Below are 16,297 nucleotides of genomic sequence, written 5' to 3'. Positions count from 1 at the left end.
ATGTGTACCCCAATCTGTGCACACTGAAGTCTTCCTGTGGCCTGTCTGCCCCTTGATGTGATGTCTTCCCTGGTGCCCGTACATTGTCAACTGTGCCGGCCCTTCCCCCATTTCGACCCCCAGCCCTGGTGGGTATCCCTACTTCGTCCCTCTGCTATTTGTGATGGCGGCGGATCCGTTCCTGAGCCGCCGCCATCAGCAGCGAGTATCAGCTGTATGCTGACACTGCTGTAACCCCTTACATGCAGCTGTCAGTGCCATCCAAGGGGTTAACAGAGGAAGGGGGCTCCCTCTCTGAACCATCGGGCTGCCGCACTGCCATGGCAGGGGCCCGATGGTTGCCATGGCAACCGGACGCCTTGCAAGGCATCCAGTGTTGCCATCTATCAGTGTAAAACTGATAGTATTATACTTTGTAATGCAAGAGGAATTGTATACCAGGTATAGTACAGCCATCAGTCCCACTGGATCTTCAATAAAAAAGTGTGAAAATAAAAAAAATTGAACAAATTAAATAAAAATTTTAACTTTAAACTACACATATTGGGTATCACCACCTCCGTAACGACCATCTCTATAAATATATCACATTATCCAACCTGTCCAATAAACACCCCCCAAAAAAAGACTGTGTAAAAAAAGCCATTTTTGTCACCTTACATCACAAAAAGTGCAACACCAAGCAATCAAAAAGGTGTATGTACCACAAAATGGTACCAATAAAACAGTCACCTCATCCTTAAAAAAATTAGCCCCTACATAGGAAAATCGCTTAAAAAAATAATAATATATACATATATATATATATATATATATATATATATAAATACGAAAAATGGCGGCACTGACTGCAGGCAGAGAAGATGGGTGCACGTTCCAGGGGAATCGACCTCTTACCCCAATTAATAGATCCAGAAAAAGGACGGCACTCCGGTCTTGAAAAAGTGAAGTTAATCTTTAATCAACCTTGCGGTACAATGTTTCGGCTCCAATACTGAGCCTTTCTCAAGCTTGAGAAAGGCTCAGTATTGGAGCCGAAACGTTGTACCGCAAGGTTGATTAAAGATTAACTTCACTTTTTCAAGACCGGAGTGCCGTCCTTTTTCTGGATCTATATATATATATATATATATATATATATATATATATATATATATATATATATATATCCCTTAGAACATGGAGACACAAAAAAAAAATTTGTTACAAATATGCTATTATTGTGTCATAGTGAAATAAATGTAAAAAAGTATACATTAGATATCGCCGTGTCCGTAACAACCAGCTCTATAAAAATATCACATGACCTAACCCCTCAGCTGAACACTGTAAAAAAAAAAAAAAAATAGTGCCCAAAAAGCAATTTTTTGTAACCTTACTTCACAAAAATTGCAACACCAAGCGATCAAAAAGGCGTATGCCCCCCCAAATAGTACCAATATAACAGTCACCTCATCCTGCAAAAAACTAGACCATACCTAAGAGGATTAGTCAAAAAATAAAAAAGCTATGGCTCTCAGACTATGGAGACACTAAAACGTCATTATTTTGGTTTCAAAAATGCTATTATAGTGGTAAAACTTAAATAAATAAGAAAAAGTATACATTTTAGGTATTGCCACATCCATAATGATCTGCTCTATAAAAATGTCACATGACCTAACCTCTCAGGTGAACGCTGTAAAAATAAACAAATAAAAACGGTGCCAAAATCACCAATTTTTTGGTCACCTTGCCCCACAAAGTGTAATAATGAATGATCAAAAAATCAAATGTACCCAAAAATGTTACCAATAAAAACCAACTCTTTCTGCAAAAAACGAGCCCCTGCACAAGACGATCGGCACAAAAAATAAAATAAAAATGAGTTCAGAAAATGGAGACAAATTTTTTATTTTTTTTCAAAAATGCTTTATTATGTAAAACTTAAACAAGCAAAGAAAGTAGACATATTTAATATAATTGCGTCCATAACAACCTGCTCTATAAAAATAGCACATGATCTACCCTGTCAGATGAATGTTGTAAAAAATAAAAACGATGCCAAAATAGCCATTTTTTGTTTACCTCACCTCACAAAAAATGTTATATAGAGCAATTAAAAATCATATGTACCCCAAAATAGTACCAATAAAACTGGCACCTTATCTCCTAGTTTCCAAAATTGGGTCACTTTTGGGGAGTTTTTACTGTAGGGGGGCTTCAAATGGGACATGGCATCTAAAAACCAGTCCACCAAAATCTGCCTTCCAAAAACCATACAGCGCTCCTTTTCTTCTGCGGCCTGCCGTGTGCCCCTACATCAGTTTATGACCACATGTGGGGTATTTCTGTAAACCTCGTTCCCAGGGCGGCCTTGCTAGCTGGGAGGCTCCCTGATCCTAGGTCTGCCTTGAGAGCCGATCTGATCACTCGGTGCTCGACTTGTTTGTCTGTCGGTCATGTGACGCTGGCCACTCACTCCCCACTATAAATACAGGCGGCCTGCTGGCTACAGGTTGCCTGTGATTTTCGTCCTATAGGCTGTGTACTTTATTGTTATTAAGCTACCTCTGGAATTGAACCTCGATCCACCTCTTGACACCTCTTCTGCCTGCTCCCTGTACGTTGACGCTACCTCTCGGATTTTGACCTCGGCTTGTTTACGGATTTGTCTTTGCCTCTTCCCTTTTTCTGACGTGACCTCCTGGACTGACATCGGCTAGTTGATCAGCCTCGCCTTCCGTTTTTGTTCTAACTCTTGTCCGCTTATTGTAACTTCTCAGTGGCTGTCCTCTTCCCTGCTGTCTCTTTCTCTCTGCTTGCACTTAGTAGGTTAGGGACTGTCGTCCAGTTGCGCTCCGTCACCTAGGGCGGGTGGTGCAAGTAGGCAGGGACAGGGGACTGGGTGGCAGCTCAAGGGGTGCACCTCTGCTCTATCTTGATTCCTGTGACTCTACCCGTGACAAAACTGATCAGTTTTTTTCCGGTATTGAGCTCCTGTGACGGAACTTAATACCGGAAAACAAAAATGCTAGTGTGAATGTACCCTTAAAGTTAGTAAAATCAATTTTAAGTAACTTGAGGGGTGTAGTTTCTGAAATGGGGTCATTTATGGAGGTATCCACTATGTAAGCCCCACAAACTGACTTCAGACCTGAACTGGTTTGGAAATGTTCTTAAAAATTTAAATAATTGCTTCTAAACTTCTAAGCAGTCTAACGTCCTAAATTTTTTTTATGACATTTACAAAATGATGCCAACATAAAGTAGACATTTGGGGAATATTAAGTAATAAATATTTTATGAGGTATCACTTTCTGTTTTAAAAGCAGAGAAATAGAAATTTTGAAAATTGCGAAATTTGGGATTTTTTCATGAATAAAGGTGAAATATATTGACTCAAATTTATGACTATCATGAAGTACAATGTGTCATGAGAAAACAATCCCAGAATGGTTTGGATAAGTAAAAGCGCTTCAAAGTTATTACCACATAAAGTGACATATGTCAGATTTGCAAAATTAGACGTGGTCACGGGGGTATCAGTGACCATTGCTCATGCTGTGTAGGGAGACACCCCCAACTGGTAAGACCCAGTTGTCAGGACTGGAATAAAAAAATCTCAGATCGTCATTTGTCCCTTCCCAGAATCTCTAATTTAAAGTGACAGTGTTCAATGTCTGTAATACAAAACAGCTGCATCCATATTTTTTTGAAGCTGGGGGATCTTGAACTGGTTATTGTCAGTTTTAACATTTCATGGAAATGGCTGTGTGATTATGGGTTATACTATTAGTGGTTTAAAGTAAAAAAATTAAGCATGCGCTGAAAAAAGTATTTTCAAACACAAATGGGGAAATTTAGTTGCCATATTAAAATGAAAATGCCCTTGTTAATGGGCCATAATCCTGGTGTACATGGCTATACTACAGATCTACATTGTGTGGATCAGTGAGATGATTTGTCCTTGAGTTTTGTATGCATGCAGAATCGCAATTTCTGCAAACTTATTTTTTTTTAATACAAGAGAGAATATTATCATGATACGCCCTTACCTGCCCTGCTCTAAGTTAATAAGTGTCAAGATAAATGACTTATGTTCCTTGTCTGGGTGTTTTTATTTAGCAATTGCTCACCTTTATCTTTAATTTTCTTTCCTGGGTAGAGACCTTTGGATAGACTCAGCAGGTGCATCTAGAGAGCCCAGCCATTTTATAGGAGTCAGTCACACTAAAGCTTGCTGATAAGAGCTGTGGGTGAGCAGAGGTATCAGCCAAGTAGGAGGGTGGGTCCGAAAGAGAACACAGCGCTAATTCTACTATCACAGTAATTAGTCATTCCACCTTCACGTATTCCTGCACAGCTGCATTCATGTCACCACAAGTCACTGCTGTGACAAATTGCAATGATAACGGATTGACTAATGCAGATTTAACACTATCTGTTTACTCGGAACTCCATACTCATTAGTTAACCTGCTCAACTATCTCTTTGTAAAGAAATCTCAAACTGCCATATAGAACCAGGAAAAATGGCCTCATATTCATTAGGTACTGGAATAATCTTTTACTGACCTGTCCAAGCACTACCAACCTTCTAAACAGTGCCTTGTTTTAATGAGCACATAACCTGACATTTTCCACTTACAAAGTCCTACCGTCACTGATTGGCAGCTTTCTCCCCATTACTGAGCTTAGACAGAAAGCTGCCAGTCTTCGGCTAGAGAGTGGTGGGAGCCATCAGACTTCTATCTCATGATGCTGACAGGCCATACAGCAGGATGATAATACATAGCAGACACACTGTTCGCATAGGTGTACCTGGTGCTAATGCATGCTGCTCCTCTGACATTGTTTCCAATATATACTATAGTTTTTTGGGGGGTGGTGGTGATACTATATCTCCTTATGGAGAGCACCTTAATCGGAGTGAGGAGGCTTATAGGCCATATATAATCTTCTGGAATTTTGGGAAGACTGTATGCAAATGATCTCTTAGCAAGCTCTGCCTCTAATGCCATCAGATGTAAGGCAGCTATCCTATAAGTCAATGTTAAACCCTTTAACTAAGCCTTTAGACATGACTCTGATATTAAGTAAGCCAGCACCTCATCTGCAGACAGCTGTTTCCGGCTACCTCTCATCAGTGCAGAGCAGAGAGTACTTGCTTAACTGTGTGAGAGACCTATGTCAGGATTTTGGTGGTATTATATCTCTTTATGGAGATTATCTTAATCGGTGTGAAGAGTCTTATAGACCATGCAATGCTAATAAGTAAAATAATTATAATAGTCTAAATGACCATCAAAAGCTCATAATAATTTCAGGCTAAATTCGCACGGCTAAAATCTGCCATAAATCTGCCTCCAATTCAGCAGCAGAAGATGGGCATTTTCAGCTTCTAAATCCACAACCAAAATAGTGTTCCCATTGACTTTAATGTTAAAAACTTCACCTTGTGCACACTGTGTAAAAATGGCAGAAGTTTTTTTCAGTTGCTGATTTGAAAAATGATAGAGAAGTGAGTGGAAAAAGACTTGATTGAGGATTTCATAGAAGTCCATGGGAGAAGCAGACAAACCTCAACCAAATACTCTTTTAATACTGTATTAAAAACTTCTCTAAAACTTCCTCCAAATTAGAAATCTGCCACCAATAACCACCTGTTTTCAGCTAGTAATATGCCACTAATCTGCTACTGTGCAGTTAGCCTCAGGGGTCTATTCTACAGATTCTTAATCTATGATCTATATGTGTAAAAAAACTTTAAGGCCTCTTTCAGACAAGGTGCGGGTGCGTTTGCGGGAACTTGCCCGATTTTTCCACATGAGTGCAAAACATTCTAATGCGTTTTGCACTCGCGTGAGAAAAATCTTGGGATCGGTGTTCTTTAGATTGTATTATTTTCCCTTATAACATGGTTATAAGGGAAAATAATAGCATTCTGAATACAGAATGCATAGTACAATAGCGCTGGAGGTGTTAAAAAAAATAATTTAACTCGCCTAAATCCACTTGATCGCGCAGCCGGCATCTCTTCTGTTTTCTTTCTTTGCTTTGTGCAGGAACAGGACCTGTGGTGATGTCACTTCGGTCATCACATGGTCCATCACATGATCCATCACCATGGTAAAAGATCATGTGATGACTGGAGTGACGTCACCACAGGTCCTGTTCCTGCACATAGCAAAGAAAGAAGACAGACGAGAAGCCGGCTGCGCGATCAAGTGGATTAAGGTGAGTTAAATTATTATTATTATTTTAACCCCTCCAGTGCTATTTTACTATGCATTCTGTATTCAGAATGCTATTATTTTCCCTTATAACATGATGATCGGGTCTCCATCTCGTCTCCTAGCAACCGTGCATGAAAATCGCACCGCATCCGCACTTGCTTGCGGATGCTTGTGATTTTCACGCAACCCCATTCATTTCTATGGGGCCTAAATAGAGCATGCTGCGATTTTCACACAACGCACAAGTGATGCGTGAAAATCACCGCTCATGTGAACAGCCCCATAGAAATGAATGGGTCGGGATTCAGTGCGGGTGCAATGCGTTCACCTCACGCATCGCATCCGCGCTGAATATTCGCCCGTGTGAAAGGGGGCCTAAGACCTGCAGAAAGTGAATTTTTCCACCCCCTTGATTTAATCTGGAGTATACAGTGAAAAAAAAATAATCGAATACATTTTATTAACCTGTCATTTATCTCTCCAATTATTCTGTGTTTTGACTTTTGTCTTTACTGGTCCTATTACAGCAAATTGTTTCTTAATCCCAAACTGTTAGGAGTAATACAAGAGACAGAAGACTGCATCCTATTATACCCAATGTAGTTAATGGATGTCTATTTACCGTCCATTAGACCCCTGTCCCAACTCAAGGCAACATCTATTTACTTTCCATTATATAAAGTAGAGCCAATTAACAGCTATTTGCTATCCATCATTCCTTGTAGGCCAATTTCATGTGTATTTGTACTGCTTTGTACACCAAGAGCAATTTGACGTTCCATTAGAACAGACAGTATTTAGGTCACTTCCTAGATCTCTGGAATATAAAAAGATCAAATTTAGGTTTTGTATGTTGTAGTGTGTTTTACATTTATGACAATCCCAATTATACTCCTTTCTTTTTCTTTTTCACCTAATATTTGGCTGACATTTTTTATAGTACCCTTTCTTGAAAGATCTAAGATCGCTTCAAGGAAAACGCCTTAAATGCTCATCTGAAAGCACCTTTAGGATATGTTAAAGGGCTTCTGTCACCCCACTAAAGTGATTTTTTTTTTTTGGGCTAGTCAAATTAGTTATATTGCGATATATGACAATATAATTGTGTTACTTACTTTGATCCAGCAGTTTCTGCAAAAAACGAAGTTTTAATATATGTAAATTCGGTCTCTACCAGCAAGTAGGGCGGCTACTTGCTGCTGCAGAAATCCGCCCCCTCGTCGTGTTGATTGACAGGGCCAACCGCGATCTCCTCCTCCGGCCAGCCCTGTCGGCATTTCAAAAATCGCGCGCCTGTGTTGATTCGGCGCAGGCGCTCTGAGATGAGGAGGCTCGTCTCCTCAGAACTCCCTCAGTGTGCCTGCGCCGATGACATCACCGAAATAGAAGACGTCATCGGCGCAGGCGCACTGAGGGAGTGCTGAGGAGACGAGCCTCCTCATCTCAGCGCGCCTGCGCCGAATCCACACAGGCGCGCGATTTTTGAAATACTGACAGGGCTGGCCGGAGGAGGAGATCCCGGCTGGGATTCTAAAAATCACTATGAAATCGCTGTCCATAGGAAATGCATTGGGGGAAGATTTATCAAAACTGGTGCGAAAGTAAACTGGCTTAGTTGCCCATAGCAAGCAATCCGAATCAGCCTTTCTTTTTTCAGAGTTCCTTTGAAAATGAAAGAATCAATCTGATTGGTTGCTAAGCCAGTTTTCCTTTGTTTCCCTCATTGAATAGCTTGAAAACCACTTCTAAATCCTCATCTCCAGTGAACAAGCCGCAGTTTCACATGGATGTTTGTTTTTACCGTATATGGATTTTAGTGGCACGAGATTTTCATTTTACTCTATAGGGGTACATTAGCTTGCAAAGTGCTCTAAAATCCCAGCATGTAGTGATTTTAAAAAAATACCTAGCTACACTGTGATAGTTTTGTCTATTTTTCTTTTCTACAGTGTCATGTTTGAACAAAACTGGAAAAATATACAAAACTGCAATAAAAATGGTTAAAATATTAAATGGCTGGCCAGTCACTTTGTGGTGTAACAAAAAAGGCTAGATGTAGCCCCATCCTTAAAGGGACTCTGTCACCAGTTTCTAACCCCCCCTTTTAAAACTATTGTTCTCTCCATGGTGCCCTTGTCATTACAAAGCTGTTGTTATAAGATAAATCCGCCGTCTAGTTTTGATAAAAATCACTTTTATCTAACCTGTCAATCTTCTGAATAAGGTGCCCAGGGTGTTTCTGAAGGTCTGAATCTGCCGCTCGCCGCCGCCGTTGGTGCCCAGCTCCTCCCCTGATCCTTTCAGCGCCGCCTGAATGTAAAAGAAATCCGCCTCCGGCTCTCCTCAGTGCCCCCTCCTCCTTTTCAAAGATCCCGCGCGTGCGCACAGACCTGTGCCTGATGCGCCTGTGCGGACTTTTAGATTCTGCCTCGTTGAGCGAAGCGCGCGTGCGCGCGCATGCGCACCTTGCTCAACGAGGCAGACTCTAAAAGTCCGCACGGGCGCATCAGGCACAGGCCTGTGCGCACGCGCAGGATCTTTGAAAAGGAGGAGACCTTCAGAAACGCCCTGGGCACCTTATCCAGAAGATTGACAGGTTAGATAAAAGCGATTTTTATCAAAACTAGACGGCGGATTTATCTTATAACAACAGCTTTGTAATGACAAGGGCACCATGGAGAGAACAATAGTTTTAAAAGGGGGGGTTAGAAACTGGTGACAGAGTCCCTTTAACTGTTTTTTGAGTTGTTAAAGCTGGAGTTATAATATATATACACAGTGCTTTAAAAAAGTATTCATACCCCTTGAACTTTTCCACATTTCTTCATGTTACACCCACAAACATAACTGTATTTTATTGGGATTTTATGTGATAGACCAACATGGTTTTCTAAATTTTTTATAATTAAAAATGTGGAAAGTGTCTTGTCCATTAGATATACATATATATCCCCCCTCTGCCAATCCCTTCACTGGCTCCCCATTGCCCAACGAATCCACTTCAAAGTACTGACAAACACATACAAGGCTGTCCATAACCTGTCCCCTCCCTACATCTCTGAGCTACTTTCCCGATACATCCCAACACGCACTCTCCGATCCTCACAAGACCTCCTTCTCTCCTCTCCTCTTATCGCCTCTTCCCACAATCGACTCCAAGATTTCTCCCGTGCATCCCCCATACTCTGGAGCCCCCTACCCCAACATATCAGACTCTCACCTACAGTGGAATCCTTCAAAAGAAACCTGAAAACCCACCTCTTCAGACCAGGGCCGGTGCTACCATAGAGTCAAGGGGGGCAATTGCCCCCGGGCCCCCGACTCCTTAGGGGCCCCCAGCACCGGCCACAACTACTACTATATATATATAATTCTATTGTGTGCCATGTGGGGGGGGGGGGCCCTTATTGTTTTCCGCCCTAGGTCCCCATTTCACCTAGAACCGGCCCTGCTTCAGACAAGCCTACAACCAATGACCCTGCAGCCTCTATACCGCCATGACCAACTCAACCCGCACCTACTGTGTCCTTCTCCCATACCATGTAGATTGTAAGCCCTCACGGGCAGGGCCCTCTCTCCTTCTGTACCAGTTTGTAACTCATCTTGTTTATGATTAGTACAATTGTCTGTGTTATGTATGTGCACCGCTTATCATATGTACAGTGCTATGGAATGAATGGCGCTTAAATAATAAATAATAATAATATATGTATTTATATATACTACTCACAAAAAGTTAGGGATATTTGGCTTGTGGGTGAAATTTCAAGATGAACCTAAAATGCACTTTAAAAACCAAAAAGATAAAAGTCTCTGATATGTTGCCTGGACTCAATAAACGTGAAGATCAATAAACATGAAGTTGAATGGATGTATAAATTGGGCACCCTTGGACTGAATATAGAATGCGATATCAAACAATGTATAGTTTAAGGTTTTACATAAAAGTAAGGTTACCTTTTTCCGCTCCCGTAGTTGAATAGGTTTGAGAACCTTTGGGTAGGTGGAGTCAGAATAGGGATTGGCTATTTACTACGTGACGTAGTAAATAGGTTTTATGAATGAAGGGGAGAGTAAACCTTATGAATGTATTCCTGGAGGCTTGGAGAAGATAAGGGAAACAGTGCAATAAAGAAATGTAGAGGCTGAATATAATTGTGATACTTATAGATATGGCTATGTATTTTATCTGTTTTGTTTTACTGTTGTATGTTTTTATATTGATATGCGGGAGGTATCTAGTGGGGGCGGGATTGTTTTTAGGGATTTTAAACAGCTGTGTTTTGAGGAATGCTAGATGCCCCTGATGAAGCATAATTGTGAAACCCGGGTCGGGCAGCATGGTGATTTTGTCTTTGTTATATGCCTTTTGCAAGTGGATGCTTGTGAGTATAATAAATTTATTTTTTGGAAACGAACGAGGAAGTGCTTCACTATCTTGCGACCCCTTGGCATTCTACAAGTTGTGTGGATTAGGGGAGAAGTTTCTGTGGAATCTATATTTTTTTCTATGTCCAGGTTAACAAGAAGGAGCCTTATGGTGTAAAGAGGGATCCCAGAAAATCTGCAGTGCGGTCCTATACAAGAAATACACTAAAATGCACTCTAACCTTTACAGGTGAACTTAATGTGACCTTCTCTATACCTTTGAATGCACATGTCCAACTGTTCAATGTTTCAGTACTTTATGCACAACATTCTGTTCTCTAACAAGGAGCTTAACCACAAAATTCACAACAGTTTGAGCCATGAATCGCAAAATACATTTCCAGGTTCAATAAAATTTGGTGTTTAGACAGTTCTCCTCATCATGCTGTTCACGTTTTAACATCATGAGACCAAGACGACACCTAACAGTTGATGAACAGTACCTCGCCATTGCTTCAAGAAGTGGCCACTGAGCATAGAGTGTCATCAGCAGATTGCAACAGAGATAAAGAGAGACTGGAAGAATCACAGAAAGACATAGAAGTGGAAGGCCTTTGGCCACATCCCACACTGATAACCGCTTTATTATGAACATTGCCCTGTGGAACCAGATGATGAATGCCACACAACTTCAGGCACATTTAAGGGAGGTGAGAGGCACCCAAGTGTCACGTCAGACCATTTGAAACTGTTTACATCAGTGTGGCTATGTATCAGCCACTGTTGTCACCAGATGAGCCTTTGGTGGTGGTGGTGTAACAGTGTGGGCAGATGTGTCTAGTCAATACATAACTTGTCACTGGTACAGTGGCAAGCCTATACTACTTAAATAGCATAATTAATCCAGTCATTGTGCCTCTGCATCAAAAACACAGGCCTAATTTCAACTTTATGGACTACAATGCGCGAGTTCATCGAGGTCGCATCATTAGTGAACGGCTGCTGGAGACTGGGGTACCTCAAATGAAGAGGGCTGCACTTTCTCCAGACCCGAATCCTATTGAAAACCTATGGGATCAGCTGAGTCACCGTGTACAAGCTCATAACTCTGTGCTCCAGAACCTCAATGACCTGAAAGCTGCCCTTTAAGAAGAGTGGGATGCCGTGCCTCAGCAGACAATTAGTTGACTTGTGAACAACATGAGACATCGTTGTCAAGCTGTAATTTATGCTCAAGGCTACATGACAAGTTATTGAGACATTGACATTTTTTGTGGGGGTATACCCACCAATGTTGTTTTTTATCAATAAATTGTTTGAGATGAGGAAATCACCATTGCATGCTTCAACTTAAATGACCTATTTTCATGACATAATATCCCTGTAGTGTGAAATTTTTACGTTTTCCATAAATTTCACCCAAAAGCCAAATTCTCCTAACATTTTGTGAATAGTGTGTGTATATATATAATATATATATATATATATATATATATAACAAAAAAATAAACAGCAGCCCCAGACCAATAAAATTTGGGTGCAAATCCTCAAAACCACGGACTCAGTAGTCAGTATAAGGCAATAGGTATCCAAAAATGAGGCAGCACTCCAAAAATAAAGCGAAGATGGTGGACCCTTTATTGACCCCTCTGCAACGTTTCAACCGCTCAATGCAGTCTTTATCAAGCATATATATACAGTACAGACCAAAAGTTTGGACACACCTTCTCATTCAAAGAGTTTTCTTTATTTTCATGACTATGAAAATTGTAGATTCACACTGAAGGCATCAAAAATATGAATTAACACATGTGGAATTATATACATAACAAAAAAGTGTGAAACAACTGAAAATATGTCATATTCTAGGTTCTTCAAAGTAGCCACCTTTTGCTTTGATTACTGATTTGCCCACTCTTGTCATTCTCTTGATGAGCTTCAAGAGGTAGTCACCTGAAATGGTCTTCCAACAGTCTTGAAGGAGTTTCCAAAGATGCTTAGCACTTGTTGGCCCTTTTGCCTTCACTCTGCGGTCCAGCTCACCCCAAACCATCTCGATTGGGTTCAGGCCCGGTGACTGTGGAGGCCAGGTCATCTGGCGCAGCACCCCATCACTCTCCTTCATGGTCAAATAGCCCTTACACAGCCTGGAGGTGTGTTTGGGGTCATTGTTCTGTTGAAAAATAAATGATGGTCCAACTAAACGCAAACCGGATGGAATAGCATGTCGCTGCAAGATGCTGTGGTAGCCATGCTGGTACAGTATGCCTTCAATTTGGAATAAATCCTCAACAGTGTCACCAGCGAAGCACCCCCACATCATAACACCTCCTCCTCCATGCTTCACGGTGGGAACCAGGCATGTAGAGTCCATCCGTTCACCTTTTCTGCATCGCACAAAGACACGGTGGTTGGATCTCAAATTTGGACTCATCAGACCAAAGCACAGATTCCCACTGGTCTAATGTCCATTCCTTGTGTTCTTTAGCCCAAACGAGTCTCCTCTGCTTGTTGCCTGTCCTTAGCAGTGGTTTCCTAGCAGATATTCTACCATGAAGGCCTGATTCACACAGTCTCCTCTTAACAGTTGTTCTAGAGATGTGTCTGCTGCTAGAACTGTGTGGCATTGACCTGGTCTCTAACCTGAGCTGCTGTTAACCTGGGATTTCTGAGGCTGATGACTCGGATTAACTTCTCGGTGACTTGGTGACTGTTGGTCTTCCTTTCCTGGGGTGGTCCACATGTGAGCCAGTTTCTTTGTAGCGCTTGATGGTTTTTGTTACTGCACTTGGGGACACTTTCAAAGTTTTCCCAATTTTTTGGACTGACTGACCTTCATTTCTTAAAGTAATGATGGCCACTCGTTTTTCTTTACTTAGCTGCTTTTTCTTGCCATAATACAAATTCTAACAGTCTATTCAGTAGGACTATCAGCTGTGTATCCTCCTGACTTCTCCACAACGCAACTGATGGTCCCAACCCCATTTATAAGGCAAGAAATCCCACTTATTAAACCTGACAGGGCACACCTATAAAGTGAAAACCATTTCAGGTGACTACCTCTTGAAGCTCATCAAGAGAATGCCAAGAGTGTGCAAAGCAGTAATCAAAGCAAATGGTGGCTACTTTGAAGAACCTAGAATATGACATATTTTCAGTTGTTTCACACTTTTATGTTATGTATATAATTCCACATGTGTTAATTCATAGTTTTGATGCCTTCAGTGTGAATCTACAATTTTCATAGTCATGAAAATAAAGGAAACTCTTTGAATGAGAAGGTGTGTCCAAACTTTTGGTCTGTACTGTATATATCACGACTCAGTGGTTAGCACTGACATCCTAGGTTTGAATCTGACCAAGGACAACATCTGGATGGAGTCTGTATGTTCTCCCCGTGTTATCTCCCAGGCTCCAAAGACATACTGATAAGGAATTTAGCTTATGACCCCCCACTGGGAACAGTGAGTGATGATAATGTCTGTAAAGTGTTGCAGAATATGTTGCCACTATATAAAAAAGTAAAGCTGCATTCCTGCGAACGGTCGTTCCCAACAATCTGCCCATGTAAATGTGCCGAAGATCCTGCCGTTCATGCAGGCACCACCGATCATAGTTTCTGGGCAGAAGATCGTGTCGTCTAAACAGTAATCTGCTCCTCTGAAACCATGATTCTATATAAGGACAAGGGATTGCAATAGTCCTCACGCAATTGAGGAGATCACTGCATGTAAATTCAGTGGTCTCCTTCACTGAGCAAGCAGCTGATTCGCTGCAGACTCCACCTTAAAATGAACTAATATATAAAAATTAAAAAAAATCTCAAATTTTCTGTTTTACCAGGCTTTGAGAGAAACTTTGTGGAAAGTTTTTTAAACAAAGTAGCTAATGTGTGGAATAATTTGTGACTTTTATTACTGTGTTTTATTTTAGGTGTGAAAACTGTGGCGCTGTGTTCCACAGTGAGTGCAAAGTGAAAACTGTTCCATGTCCCCGATGCGTGCGTAAGGAACTGCAGAAGAAACAGAAATCTTTTTGGAAACGGCTAAATGTGGATGACAGCTGGGACGAGTCCTGTAGTATGTTTGAGCTGTCCTACCAGGGCACATGACCACAGACTGAGTACATCTTCAAACCATTGCACTCGCTTTCTTTCCCTAGTTGCTGCGGAAATAAGTCAGTGTCCCTATTAGAGATCCTTTCTAAAGTGATAGTTGGTGCCTACTAACCTGTCATAGAAGTCTTCAACTAACATTTGTATTAGCATTATATTAGTGTCATTAGCCATCTATTTTATACCAAATTAACTAAAGACATCTCCTATCTACTGCATGCACATGCCTTATGTATAAATTAGAAATGGCAGTAGAAATTATTTCTAATACGCTGATTTACTGATCAGATTGTAATTACTTAACAAAAATAAAAAATAAAAAAATGGAAGCTCTTATATGTAGCATGCAAAACAGCGGTGTTGGCTTCCAATTACACACTTACTGTAAGAATGTCATACAGGCCCTTCTTGTGCATGTGCAGAAAACCTTAAAACAGCCTCAGGTCATCTTTATCTGTCAGTTGGTATACCCAGCTGAAGGTTGCCATCTTAGTATGAAAACCAAGTAAAGCCAGGCTCACATCTGCATTGTGAACTCCGATACTGTAATCTGGTCACTGTATCCGGCGTACATGCTGGCTTTTAGCCGGACCAAAAAATGCTACACCCAACATTTTTTGTCCAGCCAAATGTTTGTTATATGCCAGAAAGCGGACAGATTACCATCAGATCCTATTACAGTGAATGGGGATTCGGCGGTGCATGGTGGTATCTAGCTATGCCAGATACGGTGAACTCTGGCGGTCTGTTCCTCCGCTGGAGTTCATAGCACAGATGTGAACTTAGCCTAAGTGAGATGCTCATTGTCATCACAGAGGTCACTTATCCACTGAAAATTATCTGAAAACATCTTAAGTACATTTATATTTATTGTAAGACAGAATTGCTGGGACAATTGTATTTATTGTGTAAATGTGGGCAGTGTCACTGCCGCATAATCATTATGCTTAACTGGTCAGTGGATTGTCATTCCTGCTCTGTATCCCTCAAACCCGCAAAAACAAAATAGACCTAAATAAAGAGTAAGTTACAAACTAGTTCCATGATTGCTCATTCTAAGTCTGGTACAATCTTAAAGGGACACCTCCATCAGAAATGGGTATTTTTTTTAACTCAATATTCAAAGATTTTATTTTTTTAAACATTTCTGGCTGTTTTTCTTTTTCATTTTGGCAGTACTATACCATTGAAAATTAAACACAAAATATTGCTCTTCTGTAGCAGCCAACACAAATGATAAGAACTACTGTATAGTCAGATTACTGCAGCTGTGAGGGGAAGATGTCTGTAGGGTAATCCTTATGATAACATTAGGTGTAGAATTGGGACAACAGTATGATAATGCTATTGTTCTCTCGATAGTCTCTGTTAAGTATGCTCACAGTAGAGCACTAGATTAAATAGAGTAATGTGATACTCTCTCTAATTGAGTCACCACCCTATCCACCCCAGTGTGGTTTAAAGGGAATCTGTCAGCTCCGAAACAACACCCAAACTACTCTAAATGTTGTATAGTGTAAGTCATGGATGTCAAACTCATGGCCCTCCAGATGTTGCAAAACTACAACTCCCATCATTCCCTGATAGCTGTAGTATGC

At 40.9% G+C, this 16,297-nt stretch overlaps 1 protein-coding gene across 1 annotated transcript in view; it reads left to right on the top strand.

Annotated features, from left to right (window-relative positions):
* The window catches only part of PLEKHM3 (pleckstrin homology domain containing M3), a 244,825-nt gene extending 229,089 nt beyond the window's left edge, over positions 1-15,736 (top strand). The window contains exon 8 of the mRNA XM_044303895.1: positions 14,519-15,736. Within this exon, the coding sequence (XP_044159830.1) occupies positions 14,519-14,696 (178 nt within the window). The 3' untranslated portion in view covers positions 14,697-15,736. The remainder of the gene's footprint in view (positions 1-14,518) is intronic.
* The last annotated feature ends 561 nt before the right edge of the window (positions 15,737-16,297 follow it).

Source organism: Bufo gargarizans, chromosome 8 (assembly GCF_014858855.1).
Source record: "Bufo gargarizans isolate SCDJY-AF-19 chromosome 8, ASM1485885v1, whole genome shotgun sequence".
NCBI lineage: Eukaryota > Metazoa > Chordata > Amphibia > Anura > Bufonidae > Bufo > Bufo gargarizans.
The sequence above is the reverse complement of the archived record's forward strand: the minus strand, read 5'-3'. Positions and strand labels throughout refer to the sequence as shown.